Here is a 22,049-nt window from a genome sequence, read left to right on the forward strand (position 1 = left end):
GGTGACTAACGATTAATTGCGTTGATAGATGATTGAGAAATAATGATGCAATGAATGCAAGTTTGACATTTTGGAGACTGATGATTGAATTAATACTGATTTGATAGAGTGGTGATTTTTTGACTGAATGTTTCCTTGATTTGATAATTGATGATTGTATTTATGGATCGATGAGTGATGATTGATAAATGAGCCTTAAATGCTTGGCAAGATTTCCTCTTTATACGTGAAAGAGTCACCACCTGTCATCAGAATTGAGTCACCACTTTAAAATGTTGCCTTTGAGAATAATAAATTATATTCTAAATAGATCTCCCTTGCATGCCCTCCCCAAATAAACCCTTCTTCATTTCTATTGCCCAATATGAGGGACAAGTGGCACCTTCTCATCATGTTTGTTCTTTGCACAAGTCATAACCTTTCACAGTTACCACCCTTTGAAGTGTAAAATATTCTACAAATCCTGCAACTATTTATTTGATATGATACCTTCTATATGCTAGAGATTGTCTTGTTCAATTTAAGATAGAATATTGGTTCTTCTTTCAGAGATGATAGTTCTTCAACAATATGTATATCCTGTTGTAATTCGATGAGGAAATGTATGCTAAAGAGGCAGACTTAGATTGTGTTGTGTGCTCTATATCCACAAACATAGCCTCTATAAATATGGCGCCCAAGGGGCATGTCCCTAGAAGGGATATGTCACTCTCTAGGTCGGCCAAAACTGTCGTCTCAAAATCGGCGTCCATTAGGAAATATAATAAGTAGTAATTAAACTAACTAATCTTATTCATAGTTAAACTAAACAAGACTACCCTATGGGAGATGTCAATTATGCTTGAGAACTGAACAATATATTTATAGGCCTTTCAAAGGCATCATATGTATTATCAAATCTATGTGATCTATTTCATTAGAACAGTTTGATTACAAAGTTATAAAATTAACACTCCCTCTTAACTTGATAATCATACTGAGAGATAACATATCTAGCATCATCAAATAATATGAATAAGCATAGAATGATACTTTATATCTATCTGAATCCTCAAGCATGAGGTATCATTGAACATAACATACTATGTCATATTACTATACCTGTGATATGACTTATCACTTGCACTAGTGATAATGATATTGCATGGAATGCAATATATAAGGTAAAATCTGAAGAATAATTAAATTCTTCATTTATCCAAGTTGTGATTCATAGGTATTGGCTTTCCTATATCACAACATGATCTTGAGCTAAGATCTACTTGAACATAGGATAAACTCAGGAGAATAATGAAATTCTTCCTTTATCCAAATTGTGACTCATAGGCATAGAAATGTCTACATCACAATGTGATCTTGAACTCATTTAGAGCTAACAGTAGATTTCTACTATTCAACACATTATCTAAGAGATCATCTCTCATAATGTCTTTTATACAAGTGTTTATTATCTCACAGATCATCACCTCTTAAAAAATGAATGCAAATGGTGGAGCCCATAACAGTCAATAGCCTGACAATAAAATTATTTTATTAATAATTTAAAGAATACAAATGAATTACAATTCAACCATACCAAGTCTTTTCCTGAAGTGATCTATCTTCACTCTAGAGAGAGGTTTGGTGAGAATATATGTTGTCTAACCTGCAGTGCAAATGTATTCTAATTTTACAGTTTTCCTGTCTACCATATCTCTTACATAATGGTAAGGAATTTCGATATGTTTGGACGTGTCATGAAACACTAGATTCACTAAAAGCTTGATGGAACTTTGATTATCACAATGAATAATCGTAGAATTCATGACTTGCCCAAATAATCCCACAAGTAACTTTCTATGCCAAAATGCTTCCAGAGAGGCCATCATTGTTGCAATGTATTTGGCTTCTATGGAACTTTGTGCTACAGAAGACTGTTTTTTGCATATCCAAGATATAATTGCTGATCTTAAACTGAAACATTCTGAAGTACATTTTTTGTCTTTAACACTTCCACCCCAATCTGAGACAATGAATCCATGTAAATCTAAATCAACTTTCTCATATTTGAGCCCAAGATTAAGAATGCCTTGTAAGTATCTCATAATGTGTTTGACTGCAACTAGGTGAATCTCCTTTGGCTCACATAAACTAACTTAAAGCATTAACAGCATAGCAAATATCAAGTCCTATATTTACCAAGTACATCAGGGGCCCAATCATCTATCTATAAAGAGTAGAATCTATGGAAGGTGATTCTGTTGTTGTTTCTTTAAGTTTATCTAGATTAGTCTCCACTGGAGAAAACATCGACTTGCAATTCCACATTCAAAATCTCTTCAAAATATCTAATATATACTTCCCTTGATTAAGAATAATGCTGTCTGAATTCTGTCATACATCTAGCCCTAAGAAGTACTGAAGGAGTCCCAAGTCTTCCATCTCGAATTCTCTAATTAGATCTTTCTTTCATTGATCTATGATATAATTATCACCTGTTATTAATAAATCATCAACATACAGTATCAGAATTACCATATCATCTTTATCCCTTTTATAATATAAATTTGGATCGGCTTCATTTTTTGGAGAATCCTAAGCCGGTGAGATACGTATCAATTCTTTCATACCAAGCCCTTGGAGCCTGCTTAAGCCCATAGAGAGCTTTTTTGAGCTTACAAACAAAAACATTAGGATCATGAGTTTCAAATCCTTTAGGTTGCTCCAAATATACTTCTTTTGTAATTTTTCCATTTAGAAATGTTGTTTTTACATCCATCTAATGTACTTTCCATCCCTTTGATGCAGCAATGGCTAGGACTACTTTGATATAGGTGAATCTGGCAACAGGAGCAAAAGTTTCTTCATAGTCAATCCCTTCTTTCTAAGAGAATCCTCTGGCTACAAATCTGGCTTTATATTTTTCAATACTACCGTTAGCAGCATGCTTTATTTTATATATCCACTTGGAAGAAACAACAGATTTTCCTTTAGGTCTTGGAACAATTTCTCAAACATCATTCTTCATAATAGATTGGTATTCTTCTATCATAGCTTCTTTCCAAGCTGTATGTTTAATACAATCTAAAGGATTGGTTGGTTCTGTTTTGGACAAATCATTCATGTTTGTTGTATAACTAGAAAATCTTTTGGGTCTTTTGTTTTCTTTGACTGTTCCAAAAAGTGCAACAAAGTCTTGTGCTTCCTCGACCATTATAATAGCCCAAAGTGGTCTTTTCTTAGAATTTTGAGTTTCTCCAAGATTAAGATTTTGAATCTCATCTTCAACTTCTTCTATGTTCTCCCTTTGAGACCCAGACTCAATATTTCTTTCAGAACTAGGTAAAAGAGAGGGTTCTTTAGAACTTAGGGCTCTTTTGAATGCTAGAGCTTCTTCAAAAATTACATCCCTACTAAATTCAATAGTTTTTTGTCCAAGTATGAAAATCCTATATGCTTTAAATGTTTCACTATACCCTACAAAAATACCTTTTCTTCCGGCTGGCTCTAACTTAATTCTCTTTTTTTTTGAAACATGGGTATATACAGGGCACCCAAAAATCCTAAGATGACTTATATTGGGTTTAACCTTAGTAAAGACTTCTTCTAGAGTTTTATCTCTAAAGTAGGAGTGAGAGCTTCTGTTTTGAATATAAACAATAGTACAGGAGGCTTCTACCCAAAGATAATATTCTAGATTTTGATCAAATATCATAGCTCTAGCAGCTTCTATAATTGTTCTATTCTTTCTTTCTGCTACCCCGTTTTATTCTAGATTATGAGGAACGGTGTACTCCCTCTTAATTTGTGTTTCTTTACAAAAAAAATTATACAAATCTAAGGTATATTCCCCTCCATTATCAGTTCTAAGAGTTTTAATTTTATGTCCTGATAAGTTTTCAGTTAATGTTTTGAATTCTTTAAATCTCTTTAGGATTTCTTCTGGTTCTTTGCACTTTAGGAAGTAAATCTATATTTTCCTAGAGAAGTCATCTATGAACAAAATATGGTACCAAAATCCTCCAAGAGAAGGAACAAACATAGGTTCACATAACTTTGAATGAATTAATTTCAAAACATTGTTGGTTTTCTAGTGCTCCCATGAAATGGACTTTTGGTGTTCTTACCTAGAGTGCACCCTTTTCATATACGTGAGTGGTCTTTATTTTGTTTAGGTAAACCAGCAACCATCTTCTCCATAGTTGATAAGTTCTTGAAATTTAGATGTCCTAACCTTCTGTGTCATATTTCATTTATGTCTGCAGCGTCATGAATTAAAGCTTGAATAGGTCGACTAGGTTCTAAATTTAACTCATACAAATACTTTTTTCTTTGACCAATCAACTTCGCTTTCTTAATTGAGGATTTTTTTGCCTAGGTTATTACTTTACCGCCCATTAAAGCAACATTATGTCCATCATCTTCAAGTGTTCTAATTCAGATTAAATTTATTTTTATTCTTGGTACGTAGAGTACTCCTTTGAGAAGGAGAGAATTTTCTGATTTTAGTTTCAAGGTGCAATTTCCAATTCCTTCGACAAAATGTGTTGAATTATCACCAATGGTGACTTCGTCGTTAACCTTTTTTCATATAGAGTCTAGTGCTTCTTTGTATCCTGTTATATGTCTTGAAAATCCACTATCAATTACCCATGCTTAACTTGAGATTTCATTTGATAGTGACAAATACAATACACGATTCTTAGGATCATAGTTATCTTCTTCCCTAGTAACATTTGTGCAGTTCACTTGTTGTTTAGAATTCTCAAGACAATTAGATATGTAGTGTCCAAACTTTTCACATCTAAAACACTTTATTTTGGATAGATCTTTCTTGGGTTTGTCATTCTTTTGATTTCCTCTTTTCTTTTTGAAATGCTTCTTCTTGCCCTTGGAGGAGTTTATATTAAGAACATGAAGTTCTTCATCTTTTGTTTTCAATTTCCCTCCTTTCTTTAGTTTTTCGGATTATTCTTGAAGACAATCTCCCTTAAGTCTGTTGAAGTCAAGAAGTTTATCTCTAGCACTTACTCCTTGTGCGAAAGTTTCCCATGAATCTGGTAATCCATCTATAGCCATCAGTGTTATTTCCGAGTCACTAATGATGGTTTCTATACTTGAAAGTTCATCTCTTATGCTGGCAACCCTTAGGAAGTACGAATTCATCGATTCTCCTTTCTTTATTTGAATGTGATCTAGTTGCCTTTTTAGTGCGAGAACTCTAGTTTCATTGTTTACCTCATATGCATTTAGTAGTGCATTCATCATAGCAAATATTGTTTGATGTTTTGTAAGCATGGGTACAATATCATTTTTCACTCCATCTAATATGATCTGAATGACTTTCCTATTTCCTTTAATCCAAAAGGATTTATGATGTTCAACTGTAGATTGTTTGAATGCAGATTCAATAAATTGTTTTACATCATTTTCTTCAAGAATCATCATGATTCTGATTTTGCAGGCATCAAAGTGTTCTCTCCCATAAAACCTATCCTCGAGTATGATTGTGTATGCCATTGAAGATAGGAGAATGATGCTAGATATATTTAAGGTCTGCCTACTTAATTTGTATAGCCTAGGTTCAACTAACAGAGGTTTGATAACATGTAAAATATTCTACAACTATTTATCTGATATGATACCTTCTATGTGTTGGAGATTGTCTTGTTCAATTTCAGATTGAATATTGGTTCTTCTTTCAAAAATAATAGTTTTGCAAAAATATGTATATCCTGTTGTAATTCGATGGGGAAATGTATGCTAAAGAGGCAGACTTAGATTGCGTTGTATGCTCTTTATCCACAAACATAGCCTCTATTAATATGGCACCTAAGGGACATGTCCCTCTCTAGGTCGGCCAAAATTGTCCTCTCAAAATCGGCGCCCATTAGGAAATATAATGAGTAGTAATTAAACTAATTAATCTTGTTCATAGTTAAACTAAACAAGACTACCCTAAGGGAGACACCGAATATGCTTGAGAATTGAACAATATATTTATAGGCCTTTCAAAGGCATCATATGTATTATCAGATCTGTGCGATCTGTTTCATCATACTAGTGTGAAAAGTTACTGATATAACACCTTTTGATTGTTGAAGATGGTCTTGAATATACAAACTTGTATATGAAGTGTTACTTGAAGTATAATAATTTTTCTAAAAATGTTTTTATCCTTGTTATAAATCGCATAAGGCAGCAATGCTAGAAGAGCAAACTTAATTGTTCTTTATCCACATTCTTACCTTCCTTTATGGTAAACCCAAGGGGCATGCCCTTATATAGGACATGACCCCTTCTAGGTCGGCCCTCCATAAGACATTATTATGCCAAGATCGGCATCTCTATTTGCTGATTGATAGTTAGTTAAACTAACTACATTTAGTGTTCAGAAAGGATTACGATCTATAATATAGTTTAGTATATCTTAAAGGCTAATGTTATAGAGGAAATTCATGCTTTATCAAATCTGTACGGTCTATAGAATCAGACAAGTATGATGTCAGAGTTATAGAATTAACACTCCCTCTTAACTTGATAATCATACTGAAAGTTTTGCCATACTTCCAATCCTAGGAAGTAATGATTGAGTCCTAAATCTTTCATTTCAAATTCTCTGATTAGATCTTTCTTGCATTGATCTATAAAATGATTATCACCTGTTATTAGTAAATCATCAACATATAGTATCAAAATTATCATATCATCTTTATCCTTTTTATAATAGAGATTCGGATCAGCTTCATTCTTGGAAAATCCTAAACTAGTGAAATACTTATCAATTCTTTCATACCATGCCCTTGGAGCCTATTTAAGCCCATAGAGAACTTTCTTGAGCTTGCAAACAAAAACTTTAGGGTTATGAGTTTCAAATCCTTCATGTTGTTCCAAATATACCTCTTTTGTAATCTTTCCATTCAAAAATGTTGTTTTCACATCCATCTCATGTACTTTCCATCCCTTTGATGCTACAATAGCTAGGACTGTTCTTACAGAGGTGCACCTAATAACTAGAGTAGAGGTTTCTTTATAATCAATTCCCTCCTCCTAAGAGAATCCTCTGGCTATGAATCTGACTTTATATTTTTCAATGCTACCATCAACAACATGTTTGATTTTAAAAATCCACTTAGAAGAAACAACAAACTTTCCTTCAGGCCTTAAAACAATTTCCCAAATATCATTCTTAATAATGGATTGGTGTTCTTCTATCATAGCACCCTTCCAAGTCGGATGTTTAATAGCATCTGAAACATTGGTTGGTTCTGATTTGAATAAATCATTCATGTTTGCTACATAACTAGAAAATCTTTTGGGTCTTTTGCTTTCTCTGAAGATTCCAGATGGTGCAACGAAGTCTTGTGCTTCCTCTACAATCTTAATAGCCAAAAGTGGTCTTTTCTTAGGATTTTGAGTTTCCTCAAGATTAAGATTTTGAATTTCATCTTCAATTTCTTCAATGTTCTCCTTCTGAAACTCAGATTCATGATTTTTTTCAAAACTAGGTATATGTGTAGGATCTTTGGAACTAAGGGTTCTTTTGAATGCTAAATCTTCCTCAAATATTACATCCCTACTAAGTTCAATGTTTTTCTGACACTCTATATGCTTTAGATGTTTCACCATACCCGACAAATATACATTTCCTGGAGGGTTCTAACTTAGTTATCTTTTCTTTTGGAACATGTATGTATACTGAGAACCCAAATATCCTAAGATGGCTTATATTTGGTTCAACCTTAGAAAAGACTTCTTCAAGAGTTTTATCTCTAAGGTGGGAATAAGGACTTTTGTTTTGAATATAGACAGCAGTACATAAGGCTTCTGCCGAAAGATAATATTCTAAATTTTGATCAACTATCATAGCTCTTGTTGCTTCTATTATTCCTTTCTGCTACCCCATTTTGTTGTGGGTTATAAGGAACAATATACTCCCTCTTAATTCCTGCTGCTTTACAAAAATCTTTAAATAATCTGAAATATATTCCTCTCCATTATCAGTCCTAAGAGTTTTAATTTTGTGTCCTGATAGGTTTTCAGTTAAGGTTTTGAATTCTTTAAATCTCTAAGGATTTCTTCTGATTCTTTACATTTTAAGAAGTAAATCCATGTTTTCTTAGAGAAATCATCTATAAAAATTATATAGTACTAGAATCCTCCAAGAGAAGGAATAAACATAGGTCCACATAAATCTGAGTGGACTAATTCTAAAACATTGTTAGTTTTTCTAGTGCTATCATGAAATGGACTTTTGGTGTTCTTACCTAGAGCGCATCCTTTGCATACGCTGGAATGATCTTTATTCAACTTAGATAAACCAGTAACCATCTTCTCCTTAGTTGATAAGGCTTTGAAGTTTAGATGTCATAATCTTCTATGCCACATTTTGTTTATATCAGCAACTTCATGAATTAAGGCTTGAATAGGTTCTATGTTTAATTCATACAAATATCTCTTTCTTTGACCAATCAACTTTGATTTCCTAAATGAAGAGTTCTTAGACCAAGTCATTACTTTACCATCCATGAATGCAACATTATGTCCATCATCTTCAAGTGTTGTAACAAAGATTAGATTCTTCTTTATTCCTAGTACATAGAGTACTCTTTTGAGATGGAGAGAAATAGCCGACTTCAGTCTCAAGGTGTAGTTCTCAATTCCTTTAACTGAATGAGTGGAATTATTACCTATGGTAACTTCGTCATTAACTTCTTCTGATATTGAGTCTAGTACTTTTTTGTATCCTATAATGTGTCAAGATGATCCATTATCAATTACCCATGCTTTGCTTGATACTTCATTTGATAGTGCAGAATACAATACACATTTCTCAGGATAAAATGAGTAATGGTCAAGATAAAATCACTAACTACACTTCTATCTAATAACTGGAAACAGTGATACCAATAAACCAACAATAACTCAAGGGCTAGTTGAAAGTGTACAGGTTTGGCTCAAAGTCTTATTTTAAGCTATTTTATAATAATAACATCTACTATTGGGGCACAAAGACTTTTAGAAGTAGGGAATTCTAACTATTTTTGTGAATTGAGAAGGTAATATAACCTACAATCAAAGACTCTAGTCTATATATTACTACAATCACTCCCACTCAAAGCTTCAAATCCTATTGTTTCTTAACTCTTTATGATCAATTATTTAAACCATACAACAATAACATAAATCAAAGAAGACAGACACAAAATACAGTCAAAGCTTCCAATTTGCACTTGTCACAATTGCACTCAATCAAAGTTTCAGTTCCAATTGCTTCTTTGTATTCACTTTTCATCAAAATAGTACTACACAATCAAAGTTATGCTTGCACAATTCTTCAGAGCTTTCTTGCATACAATAAAAGATGAATTTTACAATGAAAGGGGCACTCCTTACATAGGAAAAAGAAGTGAGAAAAAAGAGGAAAAAGTGGGAGCAACTCAACCAACTTTGACTCGATCTAACTAGGTGAGAAGAATTATTGGATTACATGTTTGAAGGACATGTAATTGGATTACATGTGTTTGAGTTACATGTGATTGAATTACATGTAATACATCTTTTGCATCTACAAAGCTAGAAAACATTTCAAGAAAATGTTGAAATTGTTGATTCTAAATGAATCAATCCTATAGACTATCAGCCAAAGCCTTGTACTTCATGATGATTGCGGGATTGGAGATTCCTTTATTCTGCACCACTGCACTCTCTTTGATGAGTTTCTAGTGGTCATTTGAAAACTTGATGTGCTCAAATTTTTTTCTTGTTTAAGTTGTCGTAAATTTTGCTTTGTAGCTTGGCACATATTGGAGTTTCTGACACTAAGAAGACCTTCTCAATGGATGGTCATTGGGAGAATGGAGAGCAAATAAATTACTGCTTCTTTTGGTTCGAAGCATGCCTTTTTTACTAGGTGTCTTCATTCTTTATAGAAACTTTGACATATCTTGACTTGCTTCAACATGAAAGTTTCAATGGGATTGAATCCATGAAAGCTTTGAGATTTTGAGTGTGGATGACGGGTATATAAATGAACAAGGTGTTTGGTGTATTGATTAGATACTCATCAAACACATGTGATGGCTGAAAATGACCCGGAAAGCATCTGTATTTGGATGGAAAGGACCAAAGTTGGACGTAGACGCTTGGATAGTTGTTCGTCCATATGTGATTAATTGGCAAATAATTGTTAGACTTACGACAAATATTTGTTAATTAATTGACTCCTAGAAGCCACTAGTAACCTATTGGTTAGGTTGTTTTAATCAAGAAGCAACTATAAACTTCTTGGTTAAGTTGTCTTGATCAAGAAGCAACTAGAAACCTCTTGGTTAAGTAGTATAAAAGAGGTCAAAGGAGGCATTTGAAGAATAGAATAGTGTAGAGAACAATAAGAGTTGTAGAAGCATTTGTAGTGTTAGCAAATGAATTTGCAGTGATAGCAAATAGTCTTGCAGTGTTAGCAAGGGCGCAGTGATAGCGTTGGCGATAGCAGTGGAGAATATCAACAGGAAAAATTAGGAGGTTGTCTAAATTCTGCCAGTGAGAGGCAAGGAATTTTGTATCTCTTGATTTGCTGAAGTTAATATATTTTCCATCTGCAAAACTAGTTTTCTCTTGGGGGGTTTTCCAGGGACGATTTGTCCAAAAATATTGTGTTCTTTGTGTTGTGAATTTCTTTCCGTATTTTATTGGTGAAGTTGCAATTGTGTTATTTTTCGATATTAGCAATGAATTTATTTATCTTAGTTTAATAATCGTTTATGATAGGAGATTAATAATTAGTGACTGCAATAGTGTTAATTTTCACATGGTATTAGAGCAATGTTGAGGATAGAAGAGTTTTGCCCTAGGAAAGAAATTATGATCTCTTCAGAACTATCATTGCTTTAATCCCTTGAGATGGCTTCAACTGGTTTGAGAGATCAAGACAGAATGTATGGTGCCCCAAATTTTGGTGTTTGGAAAGTTAGAATTTCTTTATTGTTGGAAGAAAATGGTATCGAGGATTATGCTACCAGTGTTGTACCTGTACCAACGGATGCAACAAAGCTTGCAACATATAAGAAGGACGATGCCAAGGTGAGGAGGATTATCCTTGATGGTGTTAAGGATCATATTGTTCCACGTATCTCAGAGCTAGACACAATAAATAAGATGTGGGATGCCATTTTGAATCTATACCAGAATGCTACATCAACAAGAAGATGATTCTCAGAGAGAAGCTAAAGAATACCCGGATGAACCAGGGAGAAGACATTACAAGTTACCTCACTAGGTTTAGACTTGTCAAGGATGAGTTAGCAACTGTTGGAGATAGTCCCAATGATGATGAGCTAGTGAGAATAACCCTAAATGGGTTTTCTAAACAGTGGAGTGTCTTTGTTCAAGTTGTCAGTGGACAAGATACCTTACCGAGTTGGGATCACCTATGGACTGATTTCACTCAAGAGGAGTTTAGATTAAGTCTTGTTAATGGGGCCAACAAGAGTCTGAAAAGTGAGGTGGAATAGGAAAATGTTGCCCTAGCAGGGAAAGGGAAAGCAAAGAAGGGATCTAGCTCACAAAGTGAGAAGAAGGACCTTTCTAAGGTCAAGTGCTTTGGATGTCACGAGTATAGTCACTATGTCAGTAATTGCCGAGAAAGGAAGAAGGTAGAAGTAGGCAACAACTTCAGCAAGTGCAAAAGAACTCTCCAATAGACTGGCAGATGAGTTTGCATTTATAGCTTGTATGGTGAGCTCAACCTCACAAACTATCTAGTATATGGATAGTGGGGCGTCATTCATATGTCAGGAGTTAGAGAGTACTTCTCTAGTTCATAAGGAGGAGAACACCAATATCCAAATTTCTATGGGGAACTTGTCCAAACTCAAACCGGTTGAGAAAGGGACTGTTCAGTTTCAGAGGGAGAATGGAAAGATAATTCCAGTTCATGATGTATTGGATGTGCCAGGATTAGGTATGAATTTGATATATGTATATGTTCTTCAGGATAGGGAGTTTAATGTACTCTTTAGAGGGACACGTGTTGATTAAGCACAAGGATTGGAAATCACCCATAACTATTGGAGTTAGGAGTGGTCGCCTTCACAGGTTGCAGTTTGACACTCCTAAGGCACTCATGACCAACTGTAATCCTAGAGATCTTGAAGAGCTACGACATAGGAGGATGGGCCATATTCATCATGGAGCACTCAAATTGCTTCGTGAGACGGTGACAGTGTTCCAAAGGTGAGCACAGAGCATGATGATGTATGCAAAGGATGCATGTTGGGGAAGTTTGTGAAAGCATCTTTTCCAAGGAGTAACACCAAATCTAAAGGTGTTCTTGATCAAGTATATTCAGATGTATTTGGACCGATGTCGACAAAGTCTATCAGAGGATATGAGTACTATGTTACTTTTATCGGTGATTTCTCCAAAAAGACCTGGATATACTTATTAAAGACCAAGGATAAGGTTTTCAATCGGTTCCAAGAGTTCAAGGCTGTAGTGGAGAACTTGACAAGAAAGAAGATAAAGGTTCTTCGGTCAAATAATGGAGGCGAGTACAAAGGAAATAACTTCGAGTTCTATACCAGGGAAGGAATCAAGAGGCGATGGACTGTTCCTAACAATCCACAACAGAATGGAGTTGCTGAGAGGAAGAATTGTTCTATATTGGAGGCGACAAGATCTATGCTACATGACCAGGATATGCCTCACTACTTATGGGCAGAAGCATGTAGTACAATAGTCTACATTCAGAATAGGGTTCCACACAAGGTACTAGAGAGGATGACACCAAAAGAAACTTTCACAAGAAAGAAGCCGGATGTTAGCCATTTCAGAATATTTGGGAGTTTGGCCTATTGACATATTCCAAGTGATACATATACCAAGTTAGATCAAACTGCAGAGAGGGGGTACTTTGTTGGGTACAATGAAACCTCAAAGGCATATAAGATTTTTATCCTCGGGACCAGAAGAATTATTATCAGACATGATGTTAAGTTCATGGAGGACAAGACATTTAGAAGGTCGAGAGGTTTCTCATCAAATGATCAGAGTGAGTAGCCAATAGAAGCTCCAAGGCCTAGTCAAGGGCAACAAACCACAATTACAGTTACCAGTACAAGTGTAGGCAATAGGAACTGTGAGGTTCAAGAGACCCTAAGGGATACTCAAGAGTTTGTGGGAACTCCTAGGAAAAGTACTAGACAGCGGAGAAAACCAACCAAGTTCAATGACTATGCGGCATTAGTTAGTCAGTTGGTAGATAGTAAACCTTCTAGCTATCAGGAGGCTGCAAAGCATTAGGTATGGCGAGATGCTATGGTTGAAGAATATTCCACAATAATGCATAATGATGTGTGGGACGTAGTTCCTAGACCAACAAATAGAGCAGTAGTTGGATCACACTGCATCTATAAGATAAAGCACGATGCAAATGGCAGCATCGAGAAATACAAGGCAAGGTTCATGGCCAAGGGGTTCTCTCAGAAGGAGGGAATAGACTACAAGGAGACATTTGCTCTAGTGGCTAGGTATACTTCTATACAAGCTATGATCTTGTTTGCAGCACAAATGGGATGGCAGATCCATCAAATGGATGTCAAGACAGCATTCCTTAATGGTGAGTCAAAGGCAGAGGTATACATAGAGCAACCAGAAGGCTTTGTATCACACAACAAAGAGACCCACATGTGCAAATTGAAGAGAGCATTGCATGGACTCAAGCAAGCTCCTAGAGCGTGGTATGAGTGCATTGACACATACTTGCAAGAAATGGGCTTTGTGAAGAGTGAAGCGGATGCTAACCTCCACTACTTGGTGGTTGGTGGTGAGATTCTCATTCTTGTTCTTTATTTGGACGACTTGTTTTTTACAGGTTCACTAGGGCTCATAGAAGACTACAAGAGGGACCTTGCATAAGAGTTTGCGATGAAGGACTTAGGACTTATGCACTACTTTCTAGGCATGGAGGTGTGGCAGACAAATGGAGAGATTTTCCTTGGTCAAGGGAAATATTGTATTAAAATCTTGAAGAGATTCGGGATGGAGGATTGCAAAGCCATGTCTACACCCATGATCACAAATTGGAAGAAAGTACATAAATCTAAGGAGAAAGTTGTAGATCCCACCTTATACAGGCAGCTGATTAGTTCGCTTGTGTATTTGGTCAACCCTAGGCCACATATAGCATTTGCAGTAAACTCTCTTAGTCAGTTCATGGTTGAACCAAAGAGAATGCATTGGACAGTAGCCAAGCATGTATTGCGTTACTTGAGTGGTACATTTCAGTATGGGATCAGATATATCTAAGGTGGAGGTATCAAGTTGATGGGCTATATTGATGCATATTGGGTAGGAAGTACAACGGACAAAAGAAGCACTTCAGGGTGTTGTTTCAGTTTGGGATCAAGAGTTGTATCTTGCTTTAGCAGGAAGCAAAAATCCATGGCTCTGAGTTCAGCAGAAGTAGAATATATAGCAGCTAGCATGGCGACATGTGAAGCTATATGGCTTCGGAAGTTATTAGTACCCTTGTTTGGTCAGAAGGTTGAGACTACTGTGATACACTGCAACAATCAGTGTTGCATCAAGTGGTCTGAGAATCCAGTGTTTCATGATAAGTCTAAACATATAGACATCAGATATCACTTCATCAAAGATTGTGTACAAACGGGAGTTGTTCAACTACAATACATACCTATGGAGGAGCAGGTAGCAGACATTCTGACTAAGGCATTGGGGAAAGCGAAATTCATCTTCTTCAAAGATAAGTTGGGTGTCATGCAAAACAGCTTCCTCGCTAAGAGGGAGTGTTAGTTTTAGGTAGCTTGGACAGTTGTTCGTCCATATGTGATTAATTGGCAAATAATTGTTAGAGTTACAACAAATATGTGTTAATTAATTGACTCCTAGAAGCCACTAGTAACTTATTGGTTAGGTTGTTTTAATTGAGAAGCAACTAGAAACTTCTTGGTTAAGTTGTCTTGATCAAGAAGCAACTAGAAACCTCTTGGTTAAGCAGTATAAAAAGGGGTCAAGGGAGGCATTTGGAGAACAGAACAGTACAGAGAACAACAAGAGTTGGAGAAGCATTTGTAGTGTTAGCAAATGAGTTTGCAGTGATAGCAAATAGTCTTGCAGTGTTAGCAAGGGCAGAGTGATAGCGTTGGGGATAACAGTGGAGAATATCAACAGGAAAAATTAGGTCATCTGAATTCTGCCAGTGAGGCAAGGAATTTTGTATCTCTTGATTTGTTGAAGTTAATATATTTTCCATACGTAGAACTGGTTTTCCCTTAAAGGTTTTTCTAGGGACGATTTGTCCAAAAATATTGTGTTCTTTGTGTTGTTAATTTCTTTCCGTATTTTATTGGTGAAGTTGCAGTTGTGTTATTTTTCAATTTTTCGCTGTGAAATTTTTTTCGACAGTTTAATAATAGTTTATGATAGGCGATTAATAATCAATGATTGCAATAGTGTTAATTTTCACAGATTGCATGTAGGCAATGATGGATTTTTGTTCAGATGACCAAGAATGCAAGCTAGGTGCCTAGGGATGCATGCAAATAACTTATCTTGGTATTTAAAAGAATGACCTTTTACCAAAATCGGGTTCTCTAGAGGTAATTACTTGAGGTATAGATGTAATTGGGCTCAGAGGATGTAATTGCATGTGTAGGAAAATGGACGTAATATGCATTGACATGGAAAGATGAAAGTTTAAAGGATGTAGATGCACTCACATTCTTGGGTAGAATTTCACATCTTCCAAAGAAGGAAAACAAAACAAGCAAACAAGCAAACAAAAGCATAACTCTTGTTATAGACTCGGATATGACAAACTTCAACATGTGATTTTGTTTTTGGACTTTGGAGGATTTTAAAGCATTTGCAAGAGAAAATTTCAACTTATTTACAAAAAAATTGCAAAAGATATGTCATGCTTTTGAAAAAATGGACAAAAATAAGCCAAAAATTGCAACATAATAGCAAGCAAACAAGAAATATAAGGAAAGTTGAAATCTTCCGGAAAGCCCACTACATGCTTTAAAAACTTATTTTTTATTTCCCTTAGTCCACAAATTGCTTTCTTAGTGCAAATCAAACTCTCAAGATGCCATTACATGTAAAGTCATTTGCGTGCAAAGGAGAGTTTTCATGTAAAGTGGACTCTAGGAAGTCCAGTACATGCATTTTTAGGACAAAATCAGACTCTAGGAATGCATTTGCATGTAAACATGTAAAAGATGTGTAAATTGAGTTTGCGTAACTTAAATAACCAATTAAGCACATGTCTAATTGAGTTTTCAGTTAATATCACTTAGTTGGGTCAAAAATAATATTTACACTATATAGTTTATATATCATGCGCAAATATTATTCAAAATTTAATATTTAACTTAGATGTTTTAAAATATAAGTAATACTCAGAAATAAGTTAAAACTATATAGTTAATAAAGTCACTTGAGTGAAAAATGTAAAAGTAACTCAACATGAAAATATAACATAAAGTGCACTATAGTCACTTAAGTGATAAAATAACTTAAAAACATAACATAGTCTATTTATGTTATATTTTTCAAAAAGTGAATGTTGACATTAAAATATAATATTATATTTTAAATATGTAATTACGCCACGAGAGTCCACTTTTTGGGCACTTAAATGGTCATATATTTTGACTACTAAGTCTGATTAAGCCCTAAAATACATTGAATTGAAGAGAAAACTGAAAACAAGAGATTAAAGGAAACAAAAAGATTAAAAGCAACTAAACACTCATGCAAAAATGCAAGAAACGACATTGAAGGCTTCAAAACTCAAGCATAGGCTTAATAAAATGAAAAACAAAAAGGACTTAGCGGAAGCCTTTAGAAGGATTCATTATACAAATTGGAGTCAATTGATTGATCAATGTTAGCCAATCAAATAATGAACTATCTCATAGAAATGCAAAACTAATTTGAAAAAGTTTCATACTGTTAACTACATTTTGTGGTGGCAAAATACAGGATAACAATCATGACGTTTTAAATTTACATCTATGTTGCCGGTGTGGATTCAAGGTCAAAATTCATTCAAATTTGTATTGGGTTCCTCCATACAAAAACATATTTTTTTAAAAACAAATATGTGTGTTTGTGTGTATTTATATGATGTATATATTAATACACCACCATATATATTAATATATTAATCTAAGTTGCCGATTTGGATTCAGCGACATATTTGGGTTCGGGTTCATGGGTTCAGGCAAAAAAGAATTACCATTTGGGTTCATGAGTATATGTATGTGTGTGTGTGTGTGTGTGTGTGCGCGCATTATATATACAAAAAAATAAGAGAAACCTGCGGGTCCTCCTAGGTTCATCGTGGGTCCTCCCGGGTTCGCTATGGGTCCTCCTGGATTCGCCATGGGTCCTCCCGTGTTCGCCATGGGCTCGTACAAGTTCACCCAGGTTCGCTGCAGGGCAGGGTCCTTAATCTGGATTGTGGATCCGCCCAGGTTCATGCTGGTGCGAACTCAGACCCATGCAAACCCGAACCTGGATCAAGGCAGCAGGATCCGAACCTAGTAACTAAGATATTAATGTTTTAGTCCAAATGACTTATGTTTTAATTATTTAGCCTTTTTAGTAGTCTATAATAGGGTTGGAGGGTTAGATTGACTAGAATAGACCAAATAGAACTTATTTTATAAAAAAATTATTATAAAAAAGAAAATTAAATTGGCCAACTTCAGCCTGGGTCTTGCCGCAGATTTTCCAAATTCACAATAAAAATGGCAAACTTCATGTTGGGTTCATCTGACAGAATTTGGGCAGACCTTTGCAAGAATATGGCAAGGACCAGACTTCTGGACCAGACTATGGGATTGTCTGGGAATAATTTGGTAACATAGACTTACATATGTGGAATTTTGGAAAAGAATCATATTAGATTTCATTATGGATGATTATTGCAAATCATACTTTGATAAATGGTTTATTATTATAAATTTTGCAATGATAATGGTAACTAATCCTTTGTTGGCAGTAGATGCAGGAGAAGATCCATCCCTCAAGTTTTGCAAGAGTATCATGAAAGCGAGGGGATGAGGACATGCGGTGAAGGTCGGAAAAACCATCCAAACAAGAATCATAACTATTTATCAGCAGAAGATTTTTTCCTTAGTAAGTGAAATTGTGATATTGCTAATAGGAATCAACTGTGTATTTTTGAGTCAAACTCGCTAACCCATGTTTTTGAGTCATCCATACTAGTACAACTCCAGCTCAAGCATGCTTAACTGCAGAGCTTCGTCCAAGGTAAAGCACCAAATCTTCCCAAGAGGTCATCCATCCTGGTACTACTCCAGCTCAAGCATGCTTAACTGCAGAGCTTCCTCCAAGGTTAAGCCCATTTTGCTTGCAAATGGGCTTTCATTTATAGGAAATATGAGGATGGGAACCATTTGTGTGGACAAAAGCTTGTTCAGTCAATCTGGTGTATACATTCCAGAATTCACATTAAGCTAATTGCAGGTATTTAGCATTGACAAGCTGGAAATATCATTTATTTGCAAGTCTACAGCTGTTAGGGTTTGAACATTGTGGAGGAGTTTGGATGCCATGCTCGTTGAGCTGCATGTTGGACATTGCTGGTTGCTACAATGATGTCAGTGCCATACATAGTGAGTTTTTAGAGGTGTTTTGGAATGATTAGCTAACTGTCTTTATGTAAGAAGCACCCAGCCAGCTACAGAAGTCTCTTGGTAGGTGTTTTTCTTGTTTTCCATATCCAATGAAGTAATAATATTATGTTTTCAGGGCTTTCCAACAGTTCTGAGAGGTTTGGAAGGTGTTGCATGAAGATTTCAAATTTCACTCCCTTGTATTTGATGGCCAGATTGCTAGAGCACTTGTGTATTTTGTACTACAGTCATGATAGTGACTGAGTATTAATTTTCAAGGACTGGTTTCCTGATCTGAGCAGTTAGTAGACCTTTACCTCTGTTTTGGTACCTTTTGGATGCCTCTGCTGCTTTTAGAGGCTTGGTTCCTATCATGTGAGGTCACAAGACATTTCTGTTAGTAATTGTTCAAACTCATAAATCTGTAGCAGATCTGTTGAGTGCTTCTTTGGCTTCCGTTATGAGGTTCTATCATTACTTTGGAGCATTGGAGAACCTTCACATTGTTTTCCCTTGTCAATGTCGCTTGATGGTTGTACGTGGATCAGAGCTGAGCACTCTATTTTGTGTTCTAAGTTAATACCGGGTCTGCAATATTGTTTATAAAATGTGTTTGTAATGTTTTAAACACGTCTCATGAAATACAGCATTTATCCTTTATACTATGATGCAAATATATCATGTTTTTGCTTGCATCTTGTTTGAATGCAGTCTGATTGAAAACATCAAAAAACTCTCTTTATTAAACACATATTTACAAATACATGATTTTCAAGAGGTGTGTGGGTTATGGTGTATCATATTTGCACACAATTGTGTAGAAAACAGTAAATTACCTTGGGCACTGTAGCTATTAAATATCGATGCTTAACAGCAAACCCGTATTTCATCCGTGCCAATGTTACAGGTTTCTCATCCTCTGGGTGATTGCCCTGTGGCAATGAAAGCATGCAAGAATCAAATAATATAGCCCTCACTTCAAAAAAAATGAATCCATTAAATTAAGTTATTATTTGAACTTGTGTTGTTCATAGTTAACAAACAATTATAGTTTGAACTCATGTTATTCATAGTTAACAAACAAATGACCAACAGATTTTAATGACAATAAGAACTGAGTACTAACCAGAATGATTGGATATCTCAGCAGTTCAAGAGCATCGTCCAGGCTAATATTCTCTACTTTAGTCTGCAAAAAGAAGAAGCATACAGTAAATATTAAAGCTGGCATAACTATCACATTACAATATTACACTCCACCCTCTGCTATTTGACAGATGATTTTTGGAATATAAATCACACTGATAAATTAGATTGGAGATGCTGATGCATATTGTGGTGCACTCTGCACTTAATTTTCTGATCCTCTTAGTCATTTGATGACATCTTAAAATCTTAATATCCCCTCGACCTCTTCGTTATTTAATGTCATCTTAAAATCTTAATCCCCTCTACCTCTTAGTTATTTGATGTCATCTTAAAAATCTCAGTATCCCTTCCATTCTTTCTTCATGTATGATCAAGTTCAAATACAACCACACGAGCATCTCTGGCATTTGGACACAAATACAAGCTATACATATTTGAATTTTGAGGTTCATGCTGAATGAACAGACTCTTCAAAGTCAATTAACATCAACTAACAAGTGTACATGTTTTGTACAATGACATTTTCACTTCCCAACAGATAAGCATAACTGGATAAATAAAAAGTTTATGGTGGGTGGAAAACAACTGTTTCATTTTCACCTAGTGGCATCACCCGTCCTAAGGTTTTTGTCTTAAAGTTGTGACATGTTATTAGTACTTGACAAGTGATAGAGTGAATAAAAAACCAATCATGTCCAATACTAAGACGTGAAGAATTATCATGTGTAGTACACAGTTGATACCATGGTTGATGTTATTAGTATTTTTCATTTGATGAGTAATACAGTACATAATGAAACAATTTTGTTTGATACTAAAACATATAATAATCCTTCTGCAGTACATCACCCTTCTCATGAATTGATAGGAATGCATGCCCCCAACTATAGATATACTGATGGTTGTATGCTTCATCACGTTACCATCTCAATGCTCAATTTTGCAAAAGATGTGATCATATCAATTGCTTTATGCAGTACCCAGTTCAACATCCACGATTATGGCAAATATTGGAACCAACAATTTTAGGCTTCACAACATAATTCTGTCCATAGTTTGCAAACTGTGTACTCTCCGAGCCACCAAGTACTCTATTTTTTTTTTCCTGGGGGATTTTTCACAAGTTTAACTTTCGTGTTTTTATAGACGCAAAAAAATGTAGGGTAACAATGTTGACATAGGTGAAACACTGGTTAAAAAGCATTATTCACATGTATTCACTATAAAACCATGCATCTGCTCCTTTCAGATGTTAATTTTCAATTTAATATGTTTTACGAAAAGAATATGTTTCTTTAAGAGATCTATGTTTATACTTTCTAAGCTGCTGTGGTTTTGTCAAGTATTTGTCAATGTTCCACCAAGATTAAAATTTTGGGATTGTCAAGTACTCTAGAGTCCAAGTATCTGAACAATGATTTTAATTTCTGTCAACTAGTGCCAACTACCACAAACTGTGTATGGTTTCCTTAACCCAATACCTAGACCTATACTGTATACCTGTAGCAGATTAGTCTCTATTGTCAGCTAACAATAGAAAGATGGTCTATCCTTTTCCATTTATCCTTTATATTTGGGGCGTTTGACCTCAAGTTCTGTAGATCGTGAGCTGGTTGAATGCTTGTGTATAGCAGTGGACTTCTCACTCATGTAGTTATTGTACTCTAAGGTTTACATGTAGTTATTATATCTCTGAATCCCACTAGCATATCTTAGTAACCAGTGAGCATAAACATAATTTATTTCCTCCTTTAGTTTTTATATGGTTTGGGCTGTGTAGTACCCAAAGTAGTTCAAAAAGATAAAAAAATCACCAAATAGCCCATAGGATGTAAAAACTCTCATTCAATTTAAGTTATCTTAATCAAGATCTCCAGCTTTATACCTTAGGAACACTTGCACGTTTTGGCTTCCAATCTTTTATTTTTGCATCCTCTCCTAGCTGGACATAAGGGCCATAAGGTCCAGACTTGAGAAAAACCTGAAGATCAAACAACACTAGTCCTTAACCACGAATAGACGTTTTCTTTTCAGCCAAAAAGATATTATCAATTCTGCTTTTCTACAAAATCAAAGTGTCCTTAAATATTCTTAGAACAGGCCAGAATACAAATTACCTGATAATTAGCCTACAAACAAACATACTCAGTATGAAAAGCTAATAATAAATATAAAATAGAAATGCACTACTTATACGTCAGATAAGATATGAGAACCTGAGATGAAAGTAAAAGAAAGAAATACATGCCA

The 22,049-nt window shown here is 35.1% G+C and overlaps 1 protein-coding gene across 2 annotated transcripts in view; it reads right to left on the bottom strand.

Annotated features, from left to right (window-relative positions):
- Positions 1 to 22,049, bottom strand: part of LOC149575691 (DNA topoisomerase, type IA, core) — a 273,230-nt gene that overhangs the window by 9,670 nt on the left and 241,511 nt on the right. For both annotated transcript variants that reach the window (XM_089815443.1, XM_089815444.1), the window contains exons 19-21: positions 21,685 to 21,780; positions 19,777 to 19,839; positions 19,487 to 19,582 (exon numbers count right to left, since the gene is read on the bottom strand). In XM_089815443.1, coding sequence (XP_089671569.1) covers positions 19,487 to 19,582; positions 19,777 to 19,839; positions 21,685 to 21,780 — 255 coding nt within the window. The remainder of the gene's footprint in view (positions 1 to 19,486; positions 19,583 to 19,776; positions 19,840 to 21,684; positions 21,781 to 22,049) is intronic.

Source organism: Cupressus sempervirens, chromosome 2 (assembly GCF_028749045.1).
Source record: "Cupressus sempervirens isolate cs-2001-9-10 chromosome 2, ASM2874904v1, whole genome shotgun sequence".
Lineage (NCBI taxonomy): Eukaryota > Viridiplantae > Streptophyta > Pinopsida > Cupressales > Cupressaceae > Cupressus > Cupressus sempervirens.